Source organism: Bacillus rossius, chromosome 10 (assembly GCF_032445375.1).
Source record: "Bacillus rossius redtenbacheri isolate Brsri chromosome 10, Brsri_v3, whole genome shotgun sequence".
NCBI lineage: Eukaryota > Metazoa > Arthropoda > Insecta > Phasmatodea > Bacillidae > Bacillus > Bacillus rossius.
In genome coordinates, this window is record NC_086337.1 from 56,813,526 (window position 1) to 56,827,983 (window position 14,458).

At 40.6% G+C, this 14,458-nt stretch overlaps 1 protein-coding gene and 1 long non-coding RNA gene across 2 annotated transcripts in view; both read left to right on the forward strand.

Annotated features, from left to right (window-relative positions):
- Window positions 1-1,740, forward strand: part of LOC134535695 (uncharacterized) — a 159,122-nt gene extending 157,382 nt beyond the window's left edge. The window contains exon 3 of the long non-coding RNA XR_010075678.1: window positions 1,666-1,740. This is a non-coding gene — a long non-coding RNA (uncharacterized LOC134535695). The remainder of the gene's footprint in view (window positions 1-1,665) is intronic.
- A 124-nt stretch (window positions 1,741-1,864) lies between these two features.
- The window catches only part of LOC134536241 (transient receptor potential-gamma protein), a 100,860-nt gene continuing 88,266 nt past the window's right edge, over window positions 1,865-14,458 (forward strand). The window contains exons 1-2 of the mRNA XM_063375937.1: window positions 1,865-1,946; window positions 6,704-6,834. Coding sequence (XP_063232007.1) covers window positions 1,905-1,946; window positions 6,704-6,834 — 173 coding nt within the window. The 5' untranslated portion in view covers window positions 1,865-1,904. The remainder of the gene's footprint in view (window positions 1,947-6,703; window positions 6,835-14,458) is intronic.

Here is a 14,458-nt window from a genome sequence, read left to right on the forward strand (position 1 = left end):
ATATACCATTGAATCTGGGACATTGTTTTATGGACATACTGTATATGCAGTTCAACTCCATATTCTAAAGCCGTATCAGGTGCGTGTACACAAGTGTTTCGCAGCAGTGCTGTGTACTTGGTACGAACTGTGCCTATCTTAAAGCTTGTTAGTTTATCACTAATTAAAATTATTTTATGTATTGAATTAGAAGTTAATGCTTTTTACCGTTCTAAACTTATTATTAATATTTTAATATACGCCATGAAAAATTATAAAGCCAAAATAACAAAAAAAAAAAAGATTTCAGAAAGCATTTAATGTATTATTTATCTTGTTTATCCCTTTACATCCAAATAACAGAGAAATATAGTAAATTTCTGTAGAAAAAGCAATGTAAGTAGACTTTCTGATCAGATCAGCGTGACATTTATTGCAGCTGAAACTCTGAGATCTATCTTGGTCCTGGTATTTCATGTCTATGACCCACAGTATCTTTCGAATACTATAGTTACACTTCACTGATGAGTGTGTAATATATGTTGCAGTATATTTCTGTGTGGTTTCAGTAACCTAATGCCAGAACCAAAATCAATCTGAACATTTTCCAAGGCACTTATTATATGAAGGAGAATGTATGTGACCTTAGAAATCAACTGACAGCACCTTCATTAATTTCCAAATTATGATTTCTAGTTTAGGACAAAAATTTATCTCACTGTAAGGTATACATGTAAATACTTACATAGGCCAACTTCAAATATTGTCTCTCCTCATGGATAATGGCAATAGTTGATAATGGTAATAATTGATGATGGTAATAATTGAGGAATGCACAGGATATGAGCTTGGCCACGATAGCACATAAAAATAAATATTACGGAGAGCATGGGTGCAGATAAATTATAGAAGCCATGTCATGTTACCACATGTTAAAATGTCTGTTTATCATCTTAATGTGTCTTTATAACGATATACACATAATATTTTTTTTCTCTGTTTCTTATCACGTGTTCAGAGTATTGAGTCTTTGTTGTTACACTTTCTGGGAAATAATTTGGTCTTTCCTTTCTGATGCGTCGTTCAACAAGCTATTGGAGACGTGACAGTAAATTATGAATCAGGAACCATCCCCTGAGTCTATATCTCCATAAATTTTCAGATTATATTATTTAATATTCGTGGCCCAGTTCATATAATCAAAAACATTCTCTTCTTGTCATGTGTACAGAAAATACTACTGTGCTTGTATTTAATCAGCAATGTTTACCCCGAAGTTAGGGAGAGTGTGTTGGCTTGACTGATAGGTTGTTGCTCGTGCTGTTGCAGAAAACACAGGAGAGATTTGAAGACAGAAATCATCCTCTGTGTCCATGATCTCAAATTTCTGTTGATCATGACATTTCACATCAGTGACCAAGTCAATTTCTTTAGTCTTTACTGCATTTGGCCACGTGTCAAAAAAAGTATCCGTGTCCTTGCAAATGCTCTCTGTTGGAGGAATCACTGGAGAGGATGATACAGAAAAACAATCATCTGGATCGATGTAGCCAACTGTCTGTTGATGTTTCTTGATTACGGTATTTGAAATAACCAAGTTTGTGTCCTCAACACCGTCTACTCCTGGTCACATGTCTAGCCCTGTGTTTGCAGAAGGTGACGGCTTGTCGCCCCCCGCTGTTGCAGAAAGCACGGGAGAGGATGAAGGGGAGGAGCCGCCGCCTGTGCCGCTGACCTCCGCCCACCCGCTGCTGCGCGTGCCGGGGGCGGGCGTCGGGGGCGGCTCCCTGTCGCCGGGGGCCGGGATCGGCGGCGGCTTCAGGCCGCGCTCGCAGTCCGTGATGCCGGACCACTACGACGTGGAGAGCGCGCGCCGCTCGTCGGACCTCAGCTCGGCGGTGGCGGCCACGGCCACCAGCTGCCTCATGGGGCTCGGCGAGAAGCAGGACGCCGGCAAGAAGGTCAAGGTGCGTGTGCTCGCGTCCACCGGCTCGTTCGCGCGTCCCTGGCGAGTACTGTGAGCTTCGCTCTGATGCTGTTTTACTTTTTGCTTCATCATAAATTTTAAATCGCCTTTTTATTTTCTCTTTTAAAAAAAAACTTACCTATAATTACTTGCTTTGTTTGCCTAGGGAATAGGCCCCATTGTCTTTAATTGACGTGATAACGTCTTAGAAATCGATGAACGCCGGCTTCACGCACGAAAAAGCATGGCTCATTGTCACGTTCCGCCTGAGACGAGCGTGCAAGAACTGGCCGACCACCGTTGAAAAGTATGCAAATTTTTCATAAATGTTTTCTTATGGCGTTATCACGTAAAATTATCGTCCGTAAACCGACTTTACAGACAACCCCTTTTTCTCTCTTCATATATTTGCTATTTATTTTTCTTTTTTTGAACTATTCATCCTAATTTTGGGCATGTCAAGGCATAAATCACTAGTCTCAGACCTTCTGTACCTTGTTCCAAACCACATATTTACTAACAGGCTCTAGTAGTGAACGCCACGAGGATACAACTTGTTATCTCCCCGTGGGCGACTACAATTGTCGCGATTACCACACCAGTTCACACGTTTTGACTTCAACAGCTAACTGAAGCTAAGTCCTATGCCACCTCGATCAAAAAAAAAAAATTACACGGAAGCAGTATTAAAATATTTGAAATTCCAAGATGGCGAGGCATAATCGCCCTTAACTGCTGGTGGTTCCTTCTCGCGAACCGGACGAGCATATTTAAAATTTCAAAAAGACCTGCTCCGGCTCGGGTCTCGTTTCGCGATTGGCAGCTAGGGCTGGCGAGGACGATTGCAGCGCGCGCGGGGTATCGACAGGACATCGGCGTGAGACCCCCCTCTCTCCCCCGCGGAACACTCGCGGCCACGCCCACCGACCACCAGCGCACCTGTCAAGCACACGCGCGCTCCCTGGAGGGTAGGAGGGGTTGCGTGCGTGTGAGCTGGTGGAAAACACCCTGTAGTCGACGCGACTCCATTGTCGGGGGATTGAGTGCTTCATTAATCGCGCCCTCCCCTCCGGCCGAGCCTGCAGGGACCACTTCACTTGGCCCGGTTCCCACCGCTCTCTCGGAGCAGCTGGGAGCGATCCGTCCCGGGCGACCCCGACAGCGGCGAGCGTGATCCAGAACCCGCTGTGTCCCTCTACTAACATGCATGTTGCCGGTGTGAGCCAGACAAGAAATCAACTAAGTTAATTTGGTACTAAACTTTTTGTTTGAGAAGCCCTTTCTAAAACCTTATGTTTAACACTTCGGTGAAGCCTTCAACAAAATGGCTATATTAAAATTTATTAGGCATTGAGCATGTAAAAATGGATGCAGATATAATTATTATATAGCTAGAATTGCATATTAACCTCTTATATTACATTTAATAGGATAGAGTAAAATTTTAAATATCACAATAAAGAATCATTTAATGTATATAATTGCGTTTTTACCATACTCTTGTATATTAAAAAAAAGGCAGCAAATAGAGATAAATTTAAATGATGTATAGTAACTTGATGTGACGCCTTGACAGCACCAACCAAGGGTTTCTAAATGACGTCCCTGCATGAAGGGCGTATCGGTCGCCCTTAACGCAGTAAGTGGCTGGCTGGCTCCGTGCGCTGCGGTAGCGCGACAAGAGACGGCGCCATAATAAGGTCTTGCAGCGGCAGCGCCGCCACAATGCTGGGTCGGTGAGGAGAGGAGGGGAGGGGGGTGGAAGACAGGGGCTGCGGCTTTGTGAAGTGCTCGGGGCGGATCGATAAGTGGAGGAGGGCTCTACGGGCTCCAGGACGCTCTAGGACGGGAGTCTGGGCGTCACTGCGATACTCTACACGACACGACACTGACACATCGACGCCTTCTGTGCGTTGTGTCAGCTCCGCCCACAGGGCCCACACATACAGCGAGCAGATCCTCACAAGAAACAAAGTGATTAATATTATTCGCAAGCTTTCACGGCCATTGTCCGAAGTAGTTTGGCTCCTGGGTTGTAGCCGCGTCCTTGGCGGATAATTCTCCGAAGTTTCGGTCGACATTACAGTCGCCATCATCAGGTAGCAGTTACCTACTGCTAGGTAACTGATCCCTCATGATGGCAACTGCATTGCCAACCGTGACGTTGGTGAATTACTCGCACAAGGACGCGGCTACAATCCAGGAGCCAAACTACTTGAAACCACATGATCTAAAAACCGCTCGAGATATCCGGGGGATACCAGTTTGTAAAAGCATTTAAGAATGCGCTGAGGGCGGGTGTGAAGTTCCGCTTCCGTATTTCGATTTCAAACTGTAATTTTAGAAGATTTGAAAATGGCTTAAATGCTCTAAGTAAGAGTAATTTTTAGATATGAAACGCACGGTGCAGAATCTTGAAAGCACATACACCTTTATATTCATTTCTCCGCCATCTAATTTTATGGTAACCGGCTCCATAGTTGTTCTATGCACGTCGAGAAGACTCGGTGCCAGCTCAGAGCTTTGTGCTTACGGGCGATACCGCGCTAGAAGCACCAGCAAGCATCGCACTTACCATGCCACGTCACTAAAGCCTTTAAAACGACATGACTGCCAAGCTTGTGCTCAAATCCCATGGCATGCGCTAAAAAATTAATACAATTTCCTGGACATACGCCATTGCAGTTTCGCACTGTTTTTCATGGAAAAAAAAATCATGAATGAAAAATAAGAAATAAAAACGTAAACATCAACCCAGAGAGAATTGCCTAAATCAGCTGATTTCAAACAGAAAAAAAAACCAACGATAAACCTGAAAAGGTATTATGGACAACACACAACGACGGACAACACTGACGAACACAGTAAGTACATGACAAACAGTGCCAAACTGTAATGGTGCGTGTCCAAGAAATTACATTAAATCGAAATTCCCCATCGCGTGAATCACTTAAGGCCCCCGCCCACTCGGGCACACACACACGGTGCGCAGAGCTTCAGGAAAAACAACGCGATTTCGAAACTACTCAACATATCCGAGCGGGGGATCTGCTCACGAAAAGCATTTAAGAGCTCGCTGAGGGCCGAAAAGTACTTATAATTTCGGATTAAGTTTTTAAACTGTATTTTTATAAGAGTTAAAACTGCTAAAACGCATGTTTTCAGAGTAATTTCAAGGCGTAAAACAACCAGTACAGTTTCTTGAAAGCACTGAAAGGACTTGCATTACACCTTTATCTTAATTTATCCGCAATATAATGTTACGGTCACCGCTCAGATCTCACAGTCCAGAGGCGACACCGCGCTAGAAGCACCAGCGAGCGTCGCGCCTATCATCCCGCCTCGCCGACACACACACACCCCTGACGAGGCGGGTCCCTTAAGGAATGCGCTGAAGGTGCGACTCGAGCCACCAGTGAGCGTGTCACGTGATCGCTCGCCGCTGGAAAGGAATGGTTTGCTGCAGGAGCTAATAGGGGTGGGACCAGGGGTGTCGGAAGGGTTGGTCCAGGGTGTGTGAGATGTGCATGATGCTGCCTCCGCGCGCACAATGACGACTCCTCTGCGCGCCCGAGGGCTCTGGGTCCCCCTTCTCCCCCTCCCCCCCACACACACACATCAGGGAAGGGGGGGGGGGGTTGAAGGCAAGAGGGCGCCGTGAATTACAGACCCCTGGAGGCGTGGCCCACGAGAAAATAAATTGCCGTCGGAAAGGGGAAAAAAAACGTTTTTGCCTGCAGCCTTCCTGCTAAACCCTTGGAAAAGAACCAAGGAGGTCAGGCCCAGAGCTAACTCACGCTAACCCAAAGCGAAAGGTTTTTATTTTTTTTTATTGCGTCGGCGGTAGGAAATTGCTTCTCTAGAGAAGAATACATTCTATTATATATCCAGTCACTGTGCCATCATGGGATGCATATGTTTATCTAACGCGGGCGTTCATTCAAATCATGTAAAATGTAATTTTCTTTTTTTAACATTTTCATGATCGCTTATTCACTCATGTCTATTCACTTGATTCTAAGGTCTGGGGGAAAAGTCTGCATTGTTATAGATGTATGCTAGATTTCCATTTAATCACACTTGAGAACTTTTTTGAAGTTATACTTTCTTAGGTGCATTAGAAAAAATAACGTAATCTTAAAATGCGCACGCACCACGTAACAAATTTTTCATATAAATATAAATTGTGTACGTGCTTTTAAATCAAATACTTTGATGGTTAATATTGATTAATCATCCCTTTTATTAAACACATTTATCTATCGTGAATATTAATGAAAGAAGCTGTTTTTATAAACTTTTTGAATTGCAATTATATAAGTGAGGTAATGCTCCTTATGTATAATTTATTTGTATTGTAAATTAATATCCTATTATTTAAAAAAAAAATTCAAACTAATCAGTTATAATAAATATTCAGCATATTTATTAATTTTCATTATTGAAAAAAATTATTTGTATTAATTTACATAATTAAATAATTAATTTTTTACAGATTTATTTATATTAATATTGAATACTAAGTAATTATTTAATTTTTTAATTGATATAATTTATACTTTACTCCATTCATTTTATTATTTCATTTCTGTTGATTATTTGCATGCACAAGTAAAGTTAGTTATCTATTTAAAGTGTGCAAACGCGGACAGGTTGCGTGACGAACTCAGACTGCAGCTGCAGCAAGTGAATGTCCTGTCGGGACTGAGCACTGAGGGAGGCTGGAGGGTGACTGACGCGCGTGTGTGCGCCCCGCAGAGGCACAGCATCCACGGCATGATGGAGGAGGAGAACGTGATCCGGCCGCACCAGGAGATGGCGCAGCTGTCCCTGGACGAGAAGAAGTTCCTGCTCGCCGTGGAGCGAGGAGACGTGGCGTCCACCAGGAGGTCAGTTCCATCGACAGCCGCTGCTCCGTGCCGCGTGCAGTCGCAGCCTGTGTTCCCCTTGTGCTCCCTGTGCTAGCGCTCTTTCCTCCCTGTCTGTGTTCCAGGCACAGTCCCTCTTGTGTTCCATGTCTTAACACACCTGGGTACAGGCACTTTCCTCCCTGTCTGAGTTCCTCACACAGTCCTCCTTGTGTTCCCTGTCCTAGCAGACCTGGATACAGGCACTTTCCCAACTGACTCAGCTCCACACACACACACACACACACACACACACAGCCGCTGCAGTTACTGTATAAGCATGCATGATGTCTTCACTTTCCTTGTTTGCTTGAGTCCCAAACACACCAGCAGAGTGCACTCTTGGTCTCTGCCAGAGCTACACAAACAACTTATGAACTGACTGTATTTTTCCGCATAAATTCCATGCTCATCTGGTTAGTGGATTGGCGTAACGTTTTTCAGAATTATTAATGTGTCATTTTTGGACAGTTGCCAATGCTTTAAGCTACTTATTATCCATTTTATCTTAGATTCACGAATTATTATTTTTAATTACCTTGTAAAAGGGATTAAAAATATTATCTGTTTAGTTCTAGACCACTAGACAATCAAGTATATAAATAAATTTTTTTTAATTTGTGACAATTTTACAAAACATTATTTGCACCCTACCAAATGAAATGATTTTTCTCAAAATACTATTTACAACATGTTAAGTTTGATTTCGAAGACAAATATATTTTCCCTTTATTTATCCATAACAACTAATATGATTACCAGTTCAGTCATATTAAAATAGGTAACCATGCAAACTCATTGGAACTTGGTCATACATAAAAATATTAATGTTTTTTTCATTACTATAAATATCTCCATATAGTTTTAGAATAATAAAATAGAATACCAATAGGGAAAAACAAAGGTTAATGCATCAAAACGACTAAATGCAAATTAAGTATTCAAACAATTAAATAATTAGTCAAATAAAAATGTGATAACATACAGTACATTACGCAATGAAACCTTAATGATATTTGTTTATGAAGCACTAGAATTATGTAGAAGTTTGTGAAGGCGTAGCTTGCTGGAAATTTAAAAGAGAAATGAGCCACTCAGGCTGTGAAACAGCGGACGTCACTAGAACTAAGTGGAAACTCTGCTGCGGGCGGTATTAGTACGCCAGTCTTATTCCAAAGACCCTCATTTTATTCCCCGCGAATCCTTCCGAAATTAAGGGTGGAGGGCAGGCAGGAGGAGGGTAAGAAGTGGTTGTAACTAATTACAATAGGATCTCCTTCCACTTACCATTCCACGACTCATTTAGTGGGATCCATACATAACTTAGAAACACACAATGCCCAACCACGTAATTTATAAATGTCAAAACTTAGAAACACACAACTAAGCACTATCACAACTTAGAAACACACAACTTATAACTATTATGACTTGGAAAAACGCAACGCCGAAACACACAACTTAGAATCGTCAGAAGTTAGAAACACTAAACGTAGAACAGGCATAACCTTGTGTGTTTCTAAGTTATGGCCGCAACACCATTTAGTCGCTGCTTCACTGAAGGCTGGCAGTGGGCCCAACCCTTGCGGGGGAAGGTAGCAAGTTGCCTGAGGTGTCGGAACAATTGTCAGCTCCAGTATCCGAGACAGAATCCACCAGGACCGCATGAAAGGTGTGTGATGCGAACATATAGCCTATCTTCACCCGTGGCGACTGTTTGCCTTCTTGTGGCACCAGGGTTGCTCAACTAAAAAGGGTACCCATGCCTCAGGCATCCTCACTTACCGTAAGGGGCATTAGAATTGGTGATTAGGATGAGTCTGCAGGCATCAGAAGATGCGATTGGAATCTCTCCAAGGGGCTTGACTACCGAGCCTCATGAACTATTGGTATTAATACGGGATTCCATGCCTATGGCAATAGTTATTGGCCGATCCAAGTCCTGTTATTCCTGTTTGGAACTCAGAATCGTGTGAACTCCCTGGAATGCAATATTTGGAGTGGATGGTGCTCCATGAGACAGGTGGGGTGCAGACATACCTACTAGATAAGTTTTTTTTTAATTATTCATGCAATTGGGAATTTTGATTTAATAAAATTTATTGGACATAGGCCGATGTTGTTTTGTATTTTTTCTGTTTTGTATTCGTCGGCCTTGACGTCGTTGTGTTGTCCATAATATCTGTTTCTTTGTATTCGTATATTTACTGCGTTGTCCAGGTTTTGTTGTCTGTCTGCGATTACTATTATTTTAAAATGTGTCTTGTCGTTGTTGGCCTACTGTGTTCGTCTTTGCTTTTATTATTGGACAAAACTCCTTCCACGGAATTAGTGTGCTGTCTTGGTATTTAAGTTTGAATGTGTTCATCTGTGCTGTCGTCGTTCTGTCGTCCGTAATGCCTGTTCAGGTTCATCATTGGGTTTATCTGTTTGATATCAGCTGGATTAGGGTTGTTCTCTATGGGTTTATATTTCTTTAATTTTTATGTCTTATTTGCTTTCTTGAATTTTTTTTCCATGGCAAACAGTGCAAAACTGTAATGGCGTATGTCCAATAAATTGTATTAAATCAACATATATCCACTTAGTGTAATATCAAGGGTGTCAAATGTGATGATATTTACGAAGACTAATGCGCCTTTTTACTTTCATGATATTACAATTAGTGAATATCTTGGGAAAATATTTGTGCGAGTTCTAATTTAGGAAATAGTCCTTCAATGAAAGTAGGTATTGACCAAAAAATCGAAAGAAAAAATACAACATGGCGTGGGACATCGAGTCTTAAGCTAGAAACAATCAGTTATTGATAGGGACTGGAAGAATCCGCGGGTTCAATGACCTCCAGGATAGACTCCACGATACTGTGCACACTCGGGCAAAAGTCACCTGTTCATTGGCTGCTGACTTGTGAGGCGTCTCAATTGGGAGACTCGTGATTCGATACTGCTTTGACTGAGGGTCTATGATTGGCCCACAGTCCTCCAGGTTAACAGTGAACCAATAGAAGATGTTGCGTAAAGATACAATTATTTGCATTTTAGCATATAGCGAAACGAATCCGCGAATTTTTCCGGTCTCTAGTTATTGATGTTCTGAGCACATTGAGTGCACAGTGATTATCATTTCGAAGGTTGAACTCTTGCAATATGACGGCTGAGTGGACAGTTCACTCGCCTCCCACCAGGTGGTGGTGTTTCGACTCCCACGCGGGCTGGGCGCTGTTTTTCGCTCGTTAACGTTGGTGGACGTGAGTCGTGGGGTTTTCTCGGGGTGTTCCCGTGTCCCCTGCAAGTTTCAAGGCCACCATCATATTTATGTATCGTTAGAGACGGAACAAATTCGTGGTTTCATTTCGATATAGGCTAGAATCCAAGTGCGTGTAACTTATTGCCGCTTCAGTGATTGGAACACAGTTTTCCTGGAGGACTGTCAGCCAATGAATGACCCTAAACGTAAGAAGTATCGAATCACAAGCATCCCAGTTTATCAGGTGACACGAGTCAGTAGCCAATGAGCTGGTGTGATTTCCCCAGCGTACATAGAGGATCGTAGAGTCTAGACTAGAGGTCATCGAAACCACGAATTTTTCCAGTCCCTATAGATCGTCAACCGAAATAAAACTCTCGACGTCGACCTTGCGCAGAAACGTTGTGCCGCTGATGTCTGCGCGGGAACCGACCTCAGAGCCGCGCGCAGACCCGTCCCAATACAGTGGGCCGAAGCCTATAAATACTGCGTACACAAACACGGCGTTAGGCAGCAGCGGCGCAGGTTTATGATGAGGCAGTGTAAACCCAGCCGCCTTAAAATGAAGAAGGAAGGAAACATTTAGGATCCCTTCGCATCCATGCTTCTGGGCCGATGTCTGATCTCTGTGTATGCGGAAACTCGGATGTCTTATGAACCGCCACAAACAGAACTGTCAGCATCACGTGATGTTAGAAGCAGTATGCGGGTTGATTTAAGTTAAATAATATTAATAACAGAGTCTCATCTATGCAAATAGGTTTTTATAGGCTTAATTAGTTAGGTAAGATTTTCTTTAAGCAAAAATAAATATATTCTCGGCATTATATGTGTTTTAAAATGATACAGGTAATATTTAATATTAAAGAAATCAACAATAAATTTATGTGTTCGAGTTTAAATGTATTTTCATCACGAGAACACGTGAATTTGCTCGTTACTTAGTTTCGATGTAACACATCTCTGGCAAATGTTGACGGACCATAACACATTTTAATTTTTTGACGTGACAACGTCTAATAAATCGACGAACGCCGGCTGCACGCACGGAAAAGTGTCCCGTTACGCACATTTTCCCGTTCCGTTGTGTCCCGTTACGCTCATTGTACGCTTGCGCCGCATATATCTCTCTTCCACTCGATTGGAACAACCATCAATTCGACTTTTTCGAGGCGCATTAAACTTGAAACACTCCCATTCGTTTCCGACGTTTCCTATCATCGTCCTATCCTTAACAGAATAACACAGATTGGAAGAAGTTAAATAGCAAACATGTATAAAAGTTATAGTTAAAATAATCTGTTCGTTAAAGTAATAAACATATTTGAATTAATGAGTGCAAACAAAAGTAAATTTATCAATTAAATTGTAGATTTCATTTCACTCCTTCTTTGTATCCATACGAAATAGTGATAATTCAATAAAAATGATATAATTGTATTCATAAAAGTATGCAATCATTTCATCAATGTTTTGTTATGACGATGTCACGTTAAACTATCGTCCATAAACCGACTTTACAGACAACCAATTTTTTATTATTATTTCATTATAGATTACTGCGAGTCTTAAAATTAAAAAAAAATAAAGTGATAACGTGACACTTGCGAAAGCATAGCTCGTCTGCGTGATCAGTACCACACAGACCGGTGTCTGCGAGCGGTAGTTACGTGAACTGGCGGTCTCCCGTCGCCTCATCGCCTCACCACATGGCGAGAGGTGAAGTTGGTTTGGAGCCGCTAGCAAGACTGCGAATACCGAGTGAGGTACAATTATAAAACTGGAGTTTGTCTGTTTCTTCGAAGTTGACGCAAAAAAACCATCAAACCGAATTTGATCAAACATGTTGTGTTTAAAAGCTTGTATTTAGACGTAAAAAAACTGGCGTATACTTTATTTCCTTACGATGACGGAAACCGGAGATAAACAACAATGAAACCACTTTTTTTCCACAACCGAGCGCAACAAATATATGGTGAGCTCCCTTTCCGAGTCCATTAATATTAAAAGGGGTTTCGTCTTGAGTGTCCCTTACAACAGATGCCACACGAGCGAAGCTGTGATGTTACCATGGATACTAGCTTTTGTATTGTAGACGCCTTCTGCGTATCCGTGGCAACGGCAATGGCGTACCCACCAGGAGGGACGTGTATAATGTTCTGTCTGCAGACTGCCGTGGCGAATAGTTCAATATAAATTGCTACAACTTTGACACTTAAAAAACAATATCAGAATATAATTCATTTTAACGTTTCGTGTATATCGGAAAACCATCAGTTATAATAGATAAGAGAGTAGATTTTCGCTTGAAATGATGTAACAGCGGAAGCTATGCACTTTGGTCATCATAGTGATACTCAATTTTCTCTTGAACGGATGTGTGTCCTTTTAGCGCGCTAACAATCTCACCGCTGGTTTGTAGTCCGTCAGTGGATGTGACACCAATCAGGGGATCACATTGGTTATGCAGTTCATTGTATTAGCGTGTGTGTTCAACGGTCAGCGCTTCGATGCTAAAATACTTTGCGTTTTAGAAAGAATTATCTGAACGAACGTAGCCATGTGTATGTTTTATATTCAAAGAAATTTAATTCCAAGTATGAAATGTGCTAAATGTTCTAAACAGTTTAAACTCTAGTTCAGTAATAATTAAGCAAGTGATTTACTTTTAAACTATTGTACATTTAATTAAAACAAGTACATTAGTTTACATTATATGTTTTGTCAATAGGTCATAATAACATATTCATCCAAAATGTCCATTGCAGCAGACAAGAACGGAAAACCATTTTGCTTTTTAAAGTGTTTGGAAGTGGCATAAGGATAACTAACTGAATATGGTCATTCTGTGAAACTTACGCTGTAATTTATTTTGTAAATGTAATTGAAATAATCGTATAAAATTACAGATATTTTTTTTCATTTGTACATTAAAGTAACCGTATCACTACAAAGCAAAACGTTCGCAGTAATACGGGGTTTGGATTCTTTCCCGGGTGATTATGCTTCATGTTCTCTGTACCTTCAGTAGTTAAATTTATTTGTAAACCGTCCATTCAATAATTTTACAGCAATAAAAAGTATAATAAAACAAAATGAAGTCTAATTGTTGAATATTCGATTAATTTTCCATGGAAATAAAATGTATGCTTGTATGAAATATCAATCAAAAATTTAAATTATGGGTCAATTTTCGTAATGTTTCCAAAAACGTGTTTCATTTATGCAAAAACAATAATAACAATGTGTTATACAAATCTGCACAATTGTTCTAGTAGTTTTTCAAACTATTTATTGGTAACAGATTTCGAAATAAAACTTTTGTTAAAGTACACAATTTATTTCTGTTTACTTACATATTACAAATTAAGCTATACCATAATCATTAAAAACCTGTTTCCTCTATTATCTAGAGTTCCTCTTAAATACATTGATGAGAGCAACTCTGAGAGATAGATGCATATTTCTAAACTATGACATTCTACTTAGCTTTGGCTAAAGGAGAGAAGAACAGTGAAGAATTTTAGAAACATTTTGAATTACACATAAAGCATCATTTACAACATTTGAAAATTCCCCCAAAAAATTCAAAATTGAAGGTTTTAAAAGTTTTCATAAGATTTTATTGATTTGCAGAAATTTTAAGTTTCATATCAAACGTGTATACATGAAAAATTCCTGATATTCTGAAGTATTGTGAAATTCCTAACAAATTTCAAGGATTATCTCACACGCATTTTTTTCTGCGCGCAGTTTAGCAGCTTGACTGGAAAACAGTTTATAAATAGTCGTCGGGGCTACCGAATAGAGTGGTGGGGTACTGACTGGACTCGTGCCAAGTCTTCGAATCCCGGTGGCGAAAATCTCGGGGAAAATATTTTGTATAGGAAACGTAAGGGACGGTTTCGAAATCCGTTGGATATTTTCAGGGTACTTTCGTTTCTTCCACCCAAGCATTCTGTCGTCGCTACACTCCATCGTCTCAGCATCTGGACCTAGAATTGGACGAGCAGTTAGTCATAAACCATTCGTTCATAAATGAAACGTAAAATAAAAAAATTCAAAGCAGTCATGAGGACTTCCGACAGAAGTGAAAACTTAAAACTATAAACAAACAGTTATTATTTTTGGATATCGAAATTTATTGTTCGATCTTAAATTAAAACTTGTAAATCAAAGTAACAATTATTAATATTAATAATATAATTAAGAAAATAAAAATATTATTTGAAATAAGAAATACTAACTTTGTAAAATATAATTGTGTAACAAAAAATATTTTTTGATAAAATTCAGAGACATTTTCGCAATTTTCACGTTAGTAAAATAACTCCTAAATTACTATAAAATACGCATT